This window comes from Vanacampus margaritifer, chromosome 2 (genome assembly GCF_051991255.1).
Source record: "Vanacampus margaritifer isolate UIUO_Vmar chromosome 2, RoL_Vmar_1.0, whole genome shotgun sequence".
Taxonomy (NCBI): domain Eukaryota; kingdom Metazoa; phylum Chordata; class Actinopteri; order Syngnathiformes; family Syngnathidae; genus Vanacampus; species Vanacampus margaritifer.
The window spans coordinates 13,155,905-13,168,339 of record NC_135433.1 but is presented as its reverse complement, the minus strand read 5'-3'; the positions used below and the strand labels follow the sequence as shown (position 1 = coordinate 13,168,339).

General features: G+C 40.3%; 1 protein-coding gene across 1 annotated transcript; it reads left to right on the top strand.

Annotated features, from left to right (window-relative positions):
* The first annotated feature begins 2,149 nt into the window (after window positions 1–2,149).
* Window positions 2,150–10,578, top strand: luc7l3 (LUC7-like 3 pre-mRNA splicing factor). Its single transcript, XM_077557090.1, has 11 exons — window positions 2,150–2,358; window positions 2,755–2,821; window positions 2,913–2,952; window positions 6,546–6,690; window positions 6,796–6,873; window positions 6,962–7,066; window positions 7,468–7,629; window positions 7,763–8,118; window positions 8,269–8,501; window positions 8,616–8,839; window positions 10,179–10,578. Exons 1-10 carry the CDS (start codon window positions 2,260–2,262, stop codon window positions 8,804–8,806), a joined length of 1,476 nt encoding a protein of 491 aa, XP_077413216.1. The 5' UTR covers window positions 2,150–2,259; the 3' UTR covers window positions 8,807–8,839; window positions 10,179–10,578.
* Window positions 10,579–12,435: the final 1,857 nt, after the last annotated feature.

The window sequence follows — 12,435 nt, the reverse complement described above, 5'->3', positions numbered from 1 at the left end:
ATTTTTTTTCCCCCGTACAAAAGTCGGTGTACGGCGTACATGATTTGAAATGGTAAAAAAACGTATAAAATACGTATAAAACGTACAAGTTGACAGGTATGTCTGATAGCGTGTCTGCCTACCAAGCAGAAGGTCATGAGTTTGCTCCTCGGCAGTTAAGTAACTTTTTAAAATAAATAAATAAACTGGGAAAATGTACCCAAAACTAAAGTTTACAATATAATAAAAAAGTTATGTATATATATTTTTAAAGTAAATATCACTCGGGGGAATTGTTATTTTTTATTATTTTTTTTACAGTGGAGGTGAAGTTAGATTATTACACAATAGATTAATTTGCAATTGCACATATTGCAGGCATTCATTCACTCACTATATACACTGATTTATAATATAAATCAAATCACTGAAAGTATCTTCTCCAAAGATGGAGAGGTCATAGGAACGACTGAAACCAAATGCTGCAGAAATTATGTTTTACGTGAAACGTCCAAATCCCCGTCCCAGTATCACAAGCATTTTATTCAAATACCATCGTCAATTTTCTGTTGCACAAGCATTTCATTTTTTCATTTAAAATTGACACAAGAGTGTCTTATTTCTTAACATTTTGCCTTTTTTGCTGAATGTAAATGAAATATATTTTTGTCCAGCAGATGTCACCACATTGAGTTGTATCAAATGCCTCGAAGCACTGAACCATTTCAACACAATTGCGTCGGCGGTACAGAAAGCAGTGGTGAAGCAGTGTCATGACTCACCACACTGATTCGTGGCAAATGCTTCATAACACTTCAAATCGATGTTGGCACAACCACAGCAATGGATGCAGAAACGGCTCTTCTGGACATCAAATAAAACAATTCAAATTATGCACAATCTTGTTTATTGAATGATACGTTATTTGATTTGACTATTTCAAAAAACTCTCAAAATGGATTAAATTGTACTCCTTTAACATTTCAAACACAAAATTAGAAGACGTCTAGAAAGCACAATTTCTTCACTTTCCCAAAGGGGATTGCAATAAATTCTCTCAGAACAGTAACCAGTGTATCAAGGATTCTCATTTGTTGGACTTCACAGCCGCTTTGAAGCAGGTTTGATGTCACACCAAGTGCCACCGTCTAGAGATGGATCAATAAGTAGTTTTGATTGGCTGAATGCTGGCATCTGTGCAAACAGAATGGTTGGGTCAGCATATTCATACAAGAAAAAAATCATAACTTCCTAGCTGGGTCATTATCAAAACACAGCCACTGACTGACATTATACGTAATCGAGTTAAACATTTAGCTTTATCTTGTTGGCCAGAAAAAAAACGAAGATTTGGTCACATCTTAATATCAGAAATAGTGGTAATACTGATAGACACAGACATTGTTCATAAACAATTGTTTATTTGGCTTCAGTGTTGAACAAATGTGTATGTTTACAAGTGTTAAGAATGATCATTTCAATTTCACTGCAAAACTTGTTTTAACAACATATGGGATACTGTATGTACAGTATAGGATTTTGAAATAAAAACGGCAAATATGTCATCATGAACTCACATCATATGAAAGGGTGTCGAGTTTAATATATATCAGTTCAAGTATACAGGTAGTTTTTGAAGACATTAAAGAAGTGCTATTGATCGTAGGTTTACGCTGCCTCAGCTATGACATTAATGGCCCAGGTACAAGGGGAATACATTCAGGACAGAAAGTCACAGTCCAAAGGTAGACTTCAAATCTTTAAATGTAAATCGCATGGGGCCATTACTGTAGCAAAACTATTTACAAATGTGTATTTCGATCCACAAATATGTAAAAAGAATTTGTACCCGAAACTGAAGTCACAATTGCGTAACGGTAATCCACAAAGACCCCCTCTCTACGAGTACGAATCAGTTTTGCACCATCTTTGTAGCGAGAAATTTGGCGCAGTTACAAGTTACTTTTGCACCATATTTACCTCCATATCATAACACTGAACCATTTTGAAACATTGCTTCATATTGATTCACTGCTTCCGAAAGCTTCGGTTTCTCCATCACTACATTATAATAATGGACTTGCTTTATTATGTGTACGTGCGCGCGCGCGAATTGAATCGTAGTTGCATTTCCGGGTCAAAAGTCTGATTCCCTTTCGCAGTTGGTGAGGGGTGACGTCATCGCCGCTGCCATTTTGAGTCAATGTACTTTGGGCGCTTTGACATGGTGTGAACTGAAGCTCCGCGATATATTGTTGCGTACTTCTAAGTTAAGCAAAAATGATTTCCGCAGCCCAGCTACTCGATGAGTTAATGGGCCGAGACAGGAATTTGGCCCCCGACGAGAAGAGATGTAACGTCAAATGGGACGACGAGAGCGTAAGATAGCATTCTTGCTAATTTTAGCCTCGTGGGGCTACTAGCTAACGTAACCAAACGTCTGTTGTGTTTGGAGTACAAACTCGCGTTGTAGGTGTCTTTGAATATATTTTTAATGATTATTCGTGCAGTTATTTAACGATGGTTCATGCAGTTGTCGAATGACGTAGCCGTAAAATATGGTCGATGCACCGGGACATAAATGTAAATCCACACACGTTGAACCATTGTTAGCCTGCTAATGCTAATGCTAATTAATGCTAGAACTCATAATGATGCATCAGTTGCATGCGTTGTAATCGGATTTTAACCCGAAACCAGGAGAGACGTATTGTGATCAATACATCGTAGGGGAATTTGTGTACGTTAAAATTATTATTTTTTCCCTGTTACTAGGTGTGTCGGTATTATCTGTGTGGCTTCTGTCCAGCGGAATTATTTACAAACACACGCTCTGATTTAGGTAAGTCAAAGACTATGATGTGTACGTTCAAAATAATGTACGTTGGTATATGATGAGAAGCTGACTTAACGATTTCCATTTTCTTTGGAAGGCCCGTGTGAGAAAATACATGATGAAAATCTTCGGAAAGTGTAAGCAATGTACTTTTTATATTTTTACAGTGGATATTTTGCCGTGACCGGCAACTCGCCATCTAGGACTACCTGAAGTTCTTGTACAATTTTATTATTTTTTTTTTAGCAGCATTTTTCTTTTTACACAAAGTATGTCCTACTTCCCGATAACCATGCTCAGGGTTAGGGTTAAGGCGTCCGAGAGGTCCACAACGTCATTTCAGCCACATTGCCGCACCTGCCCCTACAAGAAGTTTTAAACTATGGTCCACGCAGGAGAACATGGCAGATGCGCAAACGCTGTTGTAAGCAATAGTGGGCCGATTCCACTAAAGGTTTGTGTGCCATTTGCGTGGCGCTTACCGGTATAAATGAAGCAACCCGAGCGTCTAATCCAGGAAGCATGTGTAGATGGAGAAATATATTACTAACTGCAATGCCAATCAGATTGCGCCTGGTGCGCCGGTGGTTTTGCACGTTTAAATGAGGTAATATGCATATATTTGGTGGAGAAATTGCCCCACCTCTATGCAAATAAAAGCCATTGATAAACTGCGTCGAATTCACTAACATTGGCGCTAATTGCCACACGACGTTTGAGTGTCACAAATAGCATCTACTGGAAGCTTGTGTAAACTTGGCACTATCAGTGGAAGCCTGTCCACGCAGCAGCTATTGGTGCACAGAAAAGCCATGCAGACAGAGCCGCCCACCTCCCTATACACACAGAGCATGCACTGCGAGTTGGGCGCCATTTGCCATTAGAGGAGGGAGGGACATTTTGTGACACAGACGATCGCGGGGGACGATGGGACGTGGAGGTCCTTCACTGCCTCCTAAAGTCTGGGAGGATATCAACCACAGCGGGGGCAAGCCGCGCTAAGTATGGAGGCTGCAAAACGTGTGATCGCTGGATTCCGCTAGTCTCACTTCTGCAAGGAGCATTCACGCGTCAAGCATAACCCAACCTTTACGCTGATAACAGCCTTTGCTCTGAGGTTTATGGTTAAGGTTATGCTGGTAATACCTTTCGCAGCCTATCTTCTCCGGGGCCACCACGTGACTATGGTCAGGCCACTTGAAGTTCATTAATGGTGGTTCGAACGGGCCATCACTGAAAACTTCTAAGACTTCTTCTAAGTATTGTAAGATTTCTCCAGGATATTACCAGCAGATGTTGGTTGGTGATCTCATCTTTATTTGTGACACACAAGTGGCTACTGTGGGCCGGAGCCGAACAAAAGAAAACTCTAATGTTGGCTCTCCCGATCTCTCCCCGAGTCCCCTGGATACGTTCACCAACACTCAGAAACAAGAAATGCCAAATGGAACACAACAAAACTTGACTTGACTGTTGCAGTATTAATAAGCCTGAATGCGTTCTGGAAACCATACATGAAAAATAAGTCGACATGACACGTCACTGTGACCGCCATGTTCATGGTCAAACATAATCGATGCATGTTCTGTATTGATAGCAAACGTTTTAGTGCCTACAAAAAAGTAAGTGAAGTGAAAATCGGTTGTTATGATTTCTTTCGCATCTTTTTTCAAAATGCATGCATTTGCATTCAGTACGGCACGGCACGCTGTTAGCATAACATGTAGCTTTGTTGTGTTCCAGTCACTGCAAATAAAATCCTTCGATCGCCATAAATTGTTTTAAGTTGCTGTCTGCCTGTAGTGGGCATTGGGTTCGATGGTTTGTGTAGTATTCTCAGCAATCAGTCTTCCATTTCTATTTATTTAGTCAGTACATGATGCTACAGTGGCCATTCAACCGTGACTTACTTCTTCGACTGTCTCAGTGAAGTACGTCATTACGTGGTGTTCAGACTGTAACACCACAGCTTGTGTTTGACTCCATAAATGATCCATCTGATAAATGTGAGATACTGTACTCCCAAACATAATTGAAACACGTGCTGTTGTATCCAACATAATTTAATTTAACTTCCACCTGCACTTGCTTTGAAAAGAACATATACAACTACATATTTTGAATGGGACTTTTTATGTTCACTGGATATTTTTTTATTTAAGCATTTAGTTTTTAAATTAATTTTGTGTATTCTACAGGGTGTTAATATAGTCTGGACATAGAGTTAAAAATACAAATGGCCTTAAACATTTCATGAATAAATTAGTGTTAATTAATCACCAAAAAATATTGCATTAATCATGTATTTAATGCAGATTAAACATACTATTAATTTTGACCACGGATTATTTAATTAGTTTGTTTATTATTTAGTTAAAGGTAGCACATGTTGTTTGAGCAATAAACATAACTACATGCATTAAAGTAAAGCATTTAATAAATGTTTATGCATGACATTCTGAATATTAGTTCATGTAAAAATATTGGGGTAATTTTTTGTCCATTTTTAAATTATGCAAGTAATTAACTGATAAGAAAAACAGGACAGTGTGCAGTGGATCAAACATTTTTGAAGACGTCCTCATAACATTGAATGTCGAAAGAATTAACACACAACAGATTTATATACTGTTTCTCCCACAGATTTGAAATCTAGGGTGGGGGCGGTGGGGATTTATTAAAAAAAAATTATTTTACATTTCCTATCTTGCACCGACTATTTGCCTTGTTTTTTCCAATTCACTTAGCTAGAAATATGTCCTATGGTACAAAAAAAGAATTTCATTTTCAAAATATGGCTAATTAAAATGTCAGGTTACCTAAAATCTTGCAGATTACGCACACACACTCAGAGCTACTGGTGGCTAGCTAGCTAACTGTAGGCGACTGCAGCTCCAAAACGAGCGCACCGTACTATACTTGGCGCATGCATGCTAAAAACAAATGGTAGCATGCATGCTAAAATACGGTCGCTAGCATTCTACCATGTGTTTTAAAATGGCAACTGGAGCAAAATAGTGAGTTCAGTTGTACTTTATAATTCAACTATTTAACTCACGGTACTCGCGTTATTCGTTGCCCTCCACTTTAACAGGCGTTCACAATCCATTCACATACCGTGGCGTAACTCGTCCAGCCGGTGCGGCCTCTCAGTTTGATTTGGTGGATCGCTCCGATGCTTCTTGCAACTTTAAACGCCCAGTTTCAATGTCCAGTGGTTGGATCCTCCCGGAATGATGGCAAGCCCGACGTTTTCTTGCTTCCTCCCCTTCCGAATCATGGAGTCATTGATGTGGAATTATCTCACGGATGCTCTATTCCCATGTACAACCGCGTAACTGCTAGCTTGCAGTTTAAATTGTGCCTTGTAAGCATGTCTCGACTTAGCTGATGCCATTTATGGTGTTCCGCCGGAGTTTGAATTGTCTTTGAGGATAGCGCCCGGTCGCCGCACACCGCCAAAAGGGTGGGGTCCAAACGGGTTAAACAAAATGAACTCCAGGAGACAGGTCGTCACACTGCAGTCTGGCGTTTAAGTTTATCTCTTTTTCTTCACTTTCTCGTTCCATCTCCACATTCAAATACATACAGTCTCAACTATCTAATGCCTTCGTAACGTGGTTAATATTTGTGTTTTGCATTAATGGCTTAGAACCTGTGTTTTAAAATTGTGTGCTGCAACATTCCATGTATATGTGAGCTATTGATAATGTATTTTATTTTTGTTCAGATACGAAAAGAGCTCGCGTTACATGAAGGAGGGATATGAGCGGGATTTTCTGCGCTATCTGCAGTCACTCCTGGCTGAAGTAGAACGTCGAATTCGTCGCGGGCATGCTCGACTCGCACTTTCCCAAGCTCAGCAGAATGCAGGGGTTAGTGCTTCATACTTTTCTTTAATAATACTGAAAACTTGCAAGTTATAAAAAGAGCTTGTCTTTTTTACTGCTAAAGGTACCGTGTTTTTTTTCCCCTCACAGCAAGCTCCTGCTCCAGCAGGAAAGAATGAGGAGAAGGCTCAGGTTCTGACAGAGAAGATTGAAGATTTAGTTATGCAGGTTTGTTGAAAATACTGCAATAACAGTAACTTTATTTTTCCCTTTTCACTTACATGGCTGATATAACACTGTACTGTAATATGCATAGATTGAGGAGCTGGGCTCTGAGGGCCGTGTGGAGGAGGCTCAAGGAATGATGAAGCTGGTTGAGCAGCTCAAGGAGGAGAGGGAACTGCTTAGCTCCAACCCTTCAGTGAGTCACCTAACTCATCCTCATCAGCCTACATCTGCTGCCTCTTTAGGATTTAATTCATTCTGTTATAATACATGTGAAATAATTGGTAATTTATTAGATTTCATTAAAAATACTTGTTAATCTTCAATAATTCCAAACCATAAAGTACAACTACACCATTTTGCAGTTTTAAATAGACAAAACATAGCCTATATATAAAACGCATCACATTTTTTAGGGGATGTAAATCTACTTTGTATGAATTATAAATCTAATATTGATCCAACAGATTAATACTATTGAATAGTGACTAAAGCAGTGGGGAAATTAGGATTTGTGTCTCACTTTTATGAAGCTTCGTGAATTTTATTAGTCAAGCATGAGATGATGTCATCCACTACGGCTGTCTTTCCATTCAGACAATTGAGAGCTTTGCGGCCCAGGAGAAACAGATGGAAGTGTGTGAGGTGTGCGGAGCCTTCCTGATCGTGGGCGACGCTCAGTCTCGGGTGGATGACCACTTGATGGGAAAGCAGCATATGGGCTACGCCAAGATCAAATCCACTGTAGAGGAGCTAAAGGTAATAGCGGCATAATGTGCAGATGTGGGGGTTGGAGGGAAGTAACGACATATTTTTGCTTCCTGCGTTTGCCTCAAATGTATTGTTGATCACATTTCATAAGTAACTTTGCTGCTTGCTTGACTTCCAAAAGGAGAAACTACGACGTCGCTCAGAAGACCCGCAAGGGGAAAACCCAGTCGTTAAGAAAGACAGAGAAGAGCGGGAGAAGGAGGAGCGGGAGAAGAAGCGTAAAGATGAGGAGGAAAAGGAGAAGGAGCGAGAGAAAGAGAAAGAGAAGGAGCGGGAACGTGAGAAGGAGCGCGACAGGGACAGAGAGCGGGACAGGGAAAGGGACCGCGACAGGGACAGAGACAGAGACAGACGGGCTCGGCGAAGCCTTTCTAACAGCCGCCATTCCAGCCGAGCATCAGACCGGAAAAGAAGTCGGTCCCGGGATCGTCGGAGGTCCAGGAGCAGGGACAGGGACCGTGACCGCAGACGCAGCAGGTAACCCAAAGTGTTACTCTGTGATGTCAAAGTTTGGAATCAAAATAAAAAGTCCAAATCTTAACTGTCATTTTTTTTTTTTACATCGTAGGCTGTAGATTTGTTTGCTTTTTAATACTTCTATATCACTGACGTTTGCTTGTTCTGCAGGAGCCGGGATCGAGAGAGAGAAAGGGATAGGGACAGACGACGCAGTCGCGACCTCGACCGCGACCGCTCCGACCGGAAGCGACGCTCCCGTAGCCGTGACAGGAGGAGGTCGCGAAGCTCAGAGCGCAAATCTCACCGCCAGCGCAGCAGGGAGCGGGACAGGGAGAGAGATAAGGAGAGGGACAGAGATAGAGATAGAGACAGAGACAAAGAGCGCTCACCCAAAGAAAAAGGTGATGACCCATGTCTGTTTTTCTTTTACAAGATGTAAAATTGTTGATTGTGCCAAAACACCCCGTGATGCTTTTTTTAAAAAAAAAAAATAATATATATTTTTTTTTATAAAGACCGTAAGGCGTCGGAGGAGGAAAACACCAGCTCCAAGAAAGACAAGAACAGTAACGGCGAAACAGCTGCCGTCAAGGCTTCAACAGAAGCGGAGCCGATGGAGACAGAGGCTGCTGCCTCGGCCTCCCCCACTCTCCTTAACGGCCAGCAAGAGCTCCTCCTTTCTGAAGGTGACACTCAGTCCAATTAAAACTGATCTGATAGGACCTCAGATCAGACTCAGGTAAGTGTGTCCTTCTCTTCACCCCCCTGATTCCCCAAACCCTTCACACACTCCCACCCCTCCTACACTTCCTTCCCCTCCTGCTCCCACCTTCTTTGCATTCACTTCAATGCTGATGATGTTTGTCTGATGTACCATATCCTGTTTTTGAATAGTGCATCATAAGTATGCACTGAAGATGAAGAACTAGGCCCGATGAATGAGAAGAAGGTAGAAATCATTCACTCAAAGCCAAGAGGGAAAGACCAGTGTAGCCCTGAGCAAACATGCCCAGAGGTACCCCTCGTTTTGTATCGCTTTTGATCCTTCAAGGTGTTTTGGTCCTTTACAAAAGTACCAGGAAAAAAATATTGCAATATAATCCAATCAAATTTCCTTCCTGTCATTTCTTTCCTATTTGGCACTTTTCATTGGATAATGTGTGAAGTTATATTCCACATAGATTACAAATGGTTAAACCACAATAGTGTGTTTATATGTACCCAAAGCGGGACGATTTCATCCTCATATGTAAACACACCAATACTTGACTAGCAAATGCCATGCATTTCCTTCATATGCCTGATAATGCTTTGCATTGTGTGTGTCTTTTTGCGGGGTGGTGCTGGTGGTGGGTTGGGGGTAGTCATAGGAGCTGTGGGGCGGGCGGGAGAGACGACGTAACTAACTAACTGGAGGGTAGGGTTTATGGCATAATTTGCAGCTGACTTCCACACCTCACAGCGTTGGTGTTGTGGGCGAGACCACATGTGAAAAGGGCAAATTAAAAATCAAGGATACTCTCTGACTGTCAAAGTGTGCAGGTACTCACCCCAGGTACTCCTTTCTATACCCACATCCTTTTGTCAATGCTGTTGCCTGTACTCTCCACAACATCAACTTGAAAGTTTGATTGTGAAATGTCAATGTTGTTTATAGAGTTCATCATTCCAGTTTAGGAGAGATCATCTGCTTGATCAACCTCTGCCATAGGGTTTATTTGTAGTCCTCTCTGAAACATTTGTCACATCTGTTCATTTTTATTTATTGAATTTATTCTCTTTAAAAAAAAAAATTCAACTAAACAGTTCACTTTTATAACTACAGAGGAAATGTCACATAGCTTTGACACTTGTAAAATGATTTAATTTCAAAGCGGTGTCAAACTTTGTAGACAGTTGGTCAGCATTGTCAGCCAAACGCTGACAAGGCATGTCAGAGGAACTTAATAATCTTTTGTGTGATGTACTAAGATACTCTGATCCAGTAGCAGCCATTTGTTTTGTTTTGTTTTTTGTAGAAAAGTTGTTGCCGGGCTCCTTTCCTAACATTCCATTTTCTGAACATGTTTGTCCAACAGGGGAATCTGAGAGAGAGATCCATTGGAGGAAGAACAGGAGGAGGTCACCCCAACCACACCTTGACCCTGGCACGTCGCTGCTTATAAACAAGGTGATCCACATAGGTGTAGTGGCTTATTAGAAATCAACAACATACATTGTGGAAAGAGGGAGGAAAATATGGCTACAATGTTTTTCATGTCTCTGTTGATTGAGCTCATAGTTGGATGAGTCATTGTGGTTAATGTAATATGTATTTTGAGGGGTCTTGACATCGGTCAGACATCACTTGAAATACCAAAAGTAGTAGTAGACAGATATCACTTTTTTTTTTCTTCTTTTTTTTTTACTTTGAGAATCTCCCTCTTTCCTCCACACTTAGTAACAACTCATTAAAATAAACAATGCTTGTGGTTTGTTTTGGTGTGTCAGGTCTACTTCACTTTCTGATATATTTTAAACATTTTAAATAATGATGTAAAATGTTAGTCCAATGATGGGGCGTGGCTCTTTTTTTTCTCCTTCCACTTTGAGCTCCTAGTGATTTGCTTATCTTGCTGTAAAATATAATAGTTTCCTTTGGATCCAATCATTTTGATTAAAGGCTGAAGATGTATTTAGGTTTGGTCATCTTAAAATGTTCATGTGGTCTTGAGAAATAAACGGTGAAAAAAAATGACTTGTCTTCTTTCTTTAACTGCATACATAAAATGTCTACATGGCCATTTGAAAAATCGCAATGCTTTCGGATTCAGCCTTTTCATTCCAATTGAGGTGTTTATATGGACCATTTTCATTTCGTTTGGCCGTTCGGATTCTTTCTAATCGGAATACATGGCTCTGTAAACCAGGCTAGTGTCGGGTCCTGGGGAGAAAAAAAAAGCATATCGATCCCTAGTTGAGATGTGGATGCACAAGTGAGTACACCCACTTTTAGTTGGGGAAGTGACCATGTGACTGAGACCTAAAAATCTCCAAATCCTCAGAATTTCAGCCACTTGTCAGTAAATATTCTCAGATTCATGTAGTCCCCGATGACAGAATTGTGTGCCATTTACAAACATCTGCCTTTACTTTGGTACAACTTGTTCCCGTTTTCTGCCGTTTTGCGCTTCAATCAGGTAACTTTTTTTTTAAAATAAAGAGATGAAAATTGGAACAATTTTAAAATCTGATTAATCTATCAATGGATTCAAAAAACGACAGGTAAATCAATTACAATAACAGTTGCAAGTGACGACAAACCAAAGCAAAAATAATCAGTTTCACCAGAAAAGGGTCCAGACGTGAATCTGCTGAAACATTTCTGGGGTGATCTGAAGAGGCCTGCGCACAGGAGCTGCCCTCACAATCAGACACATTTGGAGTGTTGATGCAAAAAAGAATATTGCTACATCCAGATTTGCCACCAATACACTACTACTACACTATCCAAAAACATCTGCAACAAAGTAGTTATATGTTTAGAAGTCATTGTATATATTTTTTTCTTGTGCCCCTCCATTTCAGTTTTTCAATTAAGTTGTAGGTCACATTTAAGGTAGAATCTTTTGAAATTAACGTCTCTTTGATTTTTACATCAATGGTTGAACAGAGATGTTGACTTTTTATATCCACTATAGATAGGACCTGAAGAGGACACTGCACTGTAACTGTATGAATAATTGTCTTTAATGCATGGTTACCATGCTGTAGTGTAAGAGTAACATTTTATTTTGTGAACAGCCTTTATTTTGAGTTGGCTACATAACGAGGCGTCCTGGAATTTTGGTTTTAATTATATTTTGGGGGTAAAGTTTCACCATTTACCTAAGATGCACTGTAAGCTTTAAGACTTAATTGCACCTTAACATTTGAATGCACATTTCGAACGGTTCGTTTCATCACTTTGCACCGCGTGCCGTGCGCGTCAGCGCAGGAGCTGAAAGACAAAGCCAAATGACCAATACAGTTCATTTCCAAGGACATCCACTGAAGACACTGACAAGTTAGACGCCTCTCGCCCTCAGAAAATCTAATTTGAGGCCTCACAGTTACGAGGTTCTGAGCCTAAGCTGTTCTCTTGGTTTCATGTCAAAAATGTGAGTGTCACAATAAAAAGGGTTGTTCATATAGCCTGCTAATTGAAATTGAAACAGGAAATCGGTCACTTCATGAATCAAATACCTGTTCTGAATTAAGCTCACAGCTTCTTGTAGAGAACAAGTTGTGCAAAAGTACATGAATCACTTAGGTGTGCTTTCAGATGTTTTGGTAGTGTTAAATTAATTCACTTGT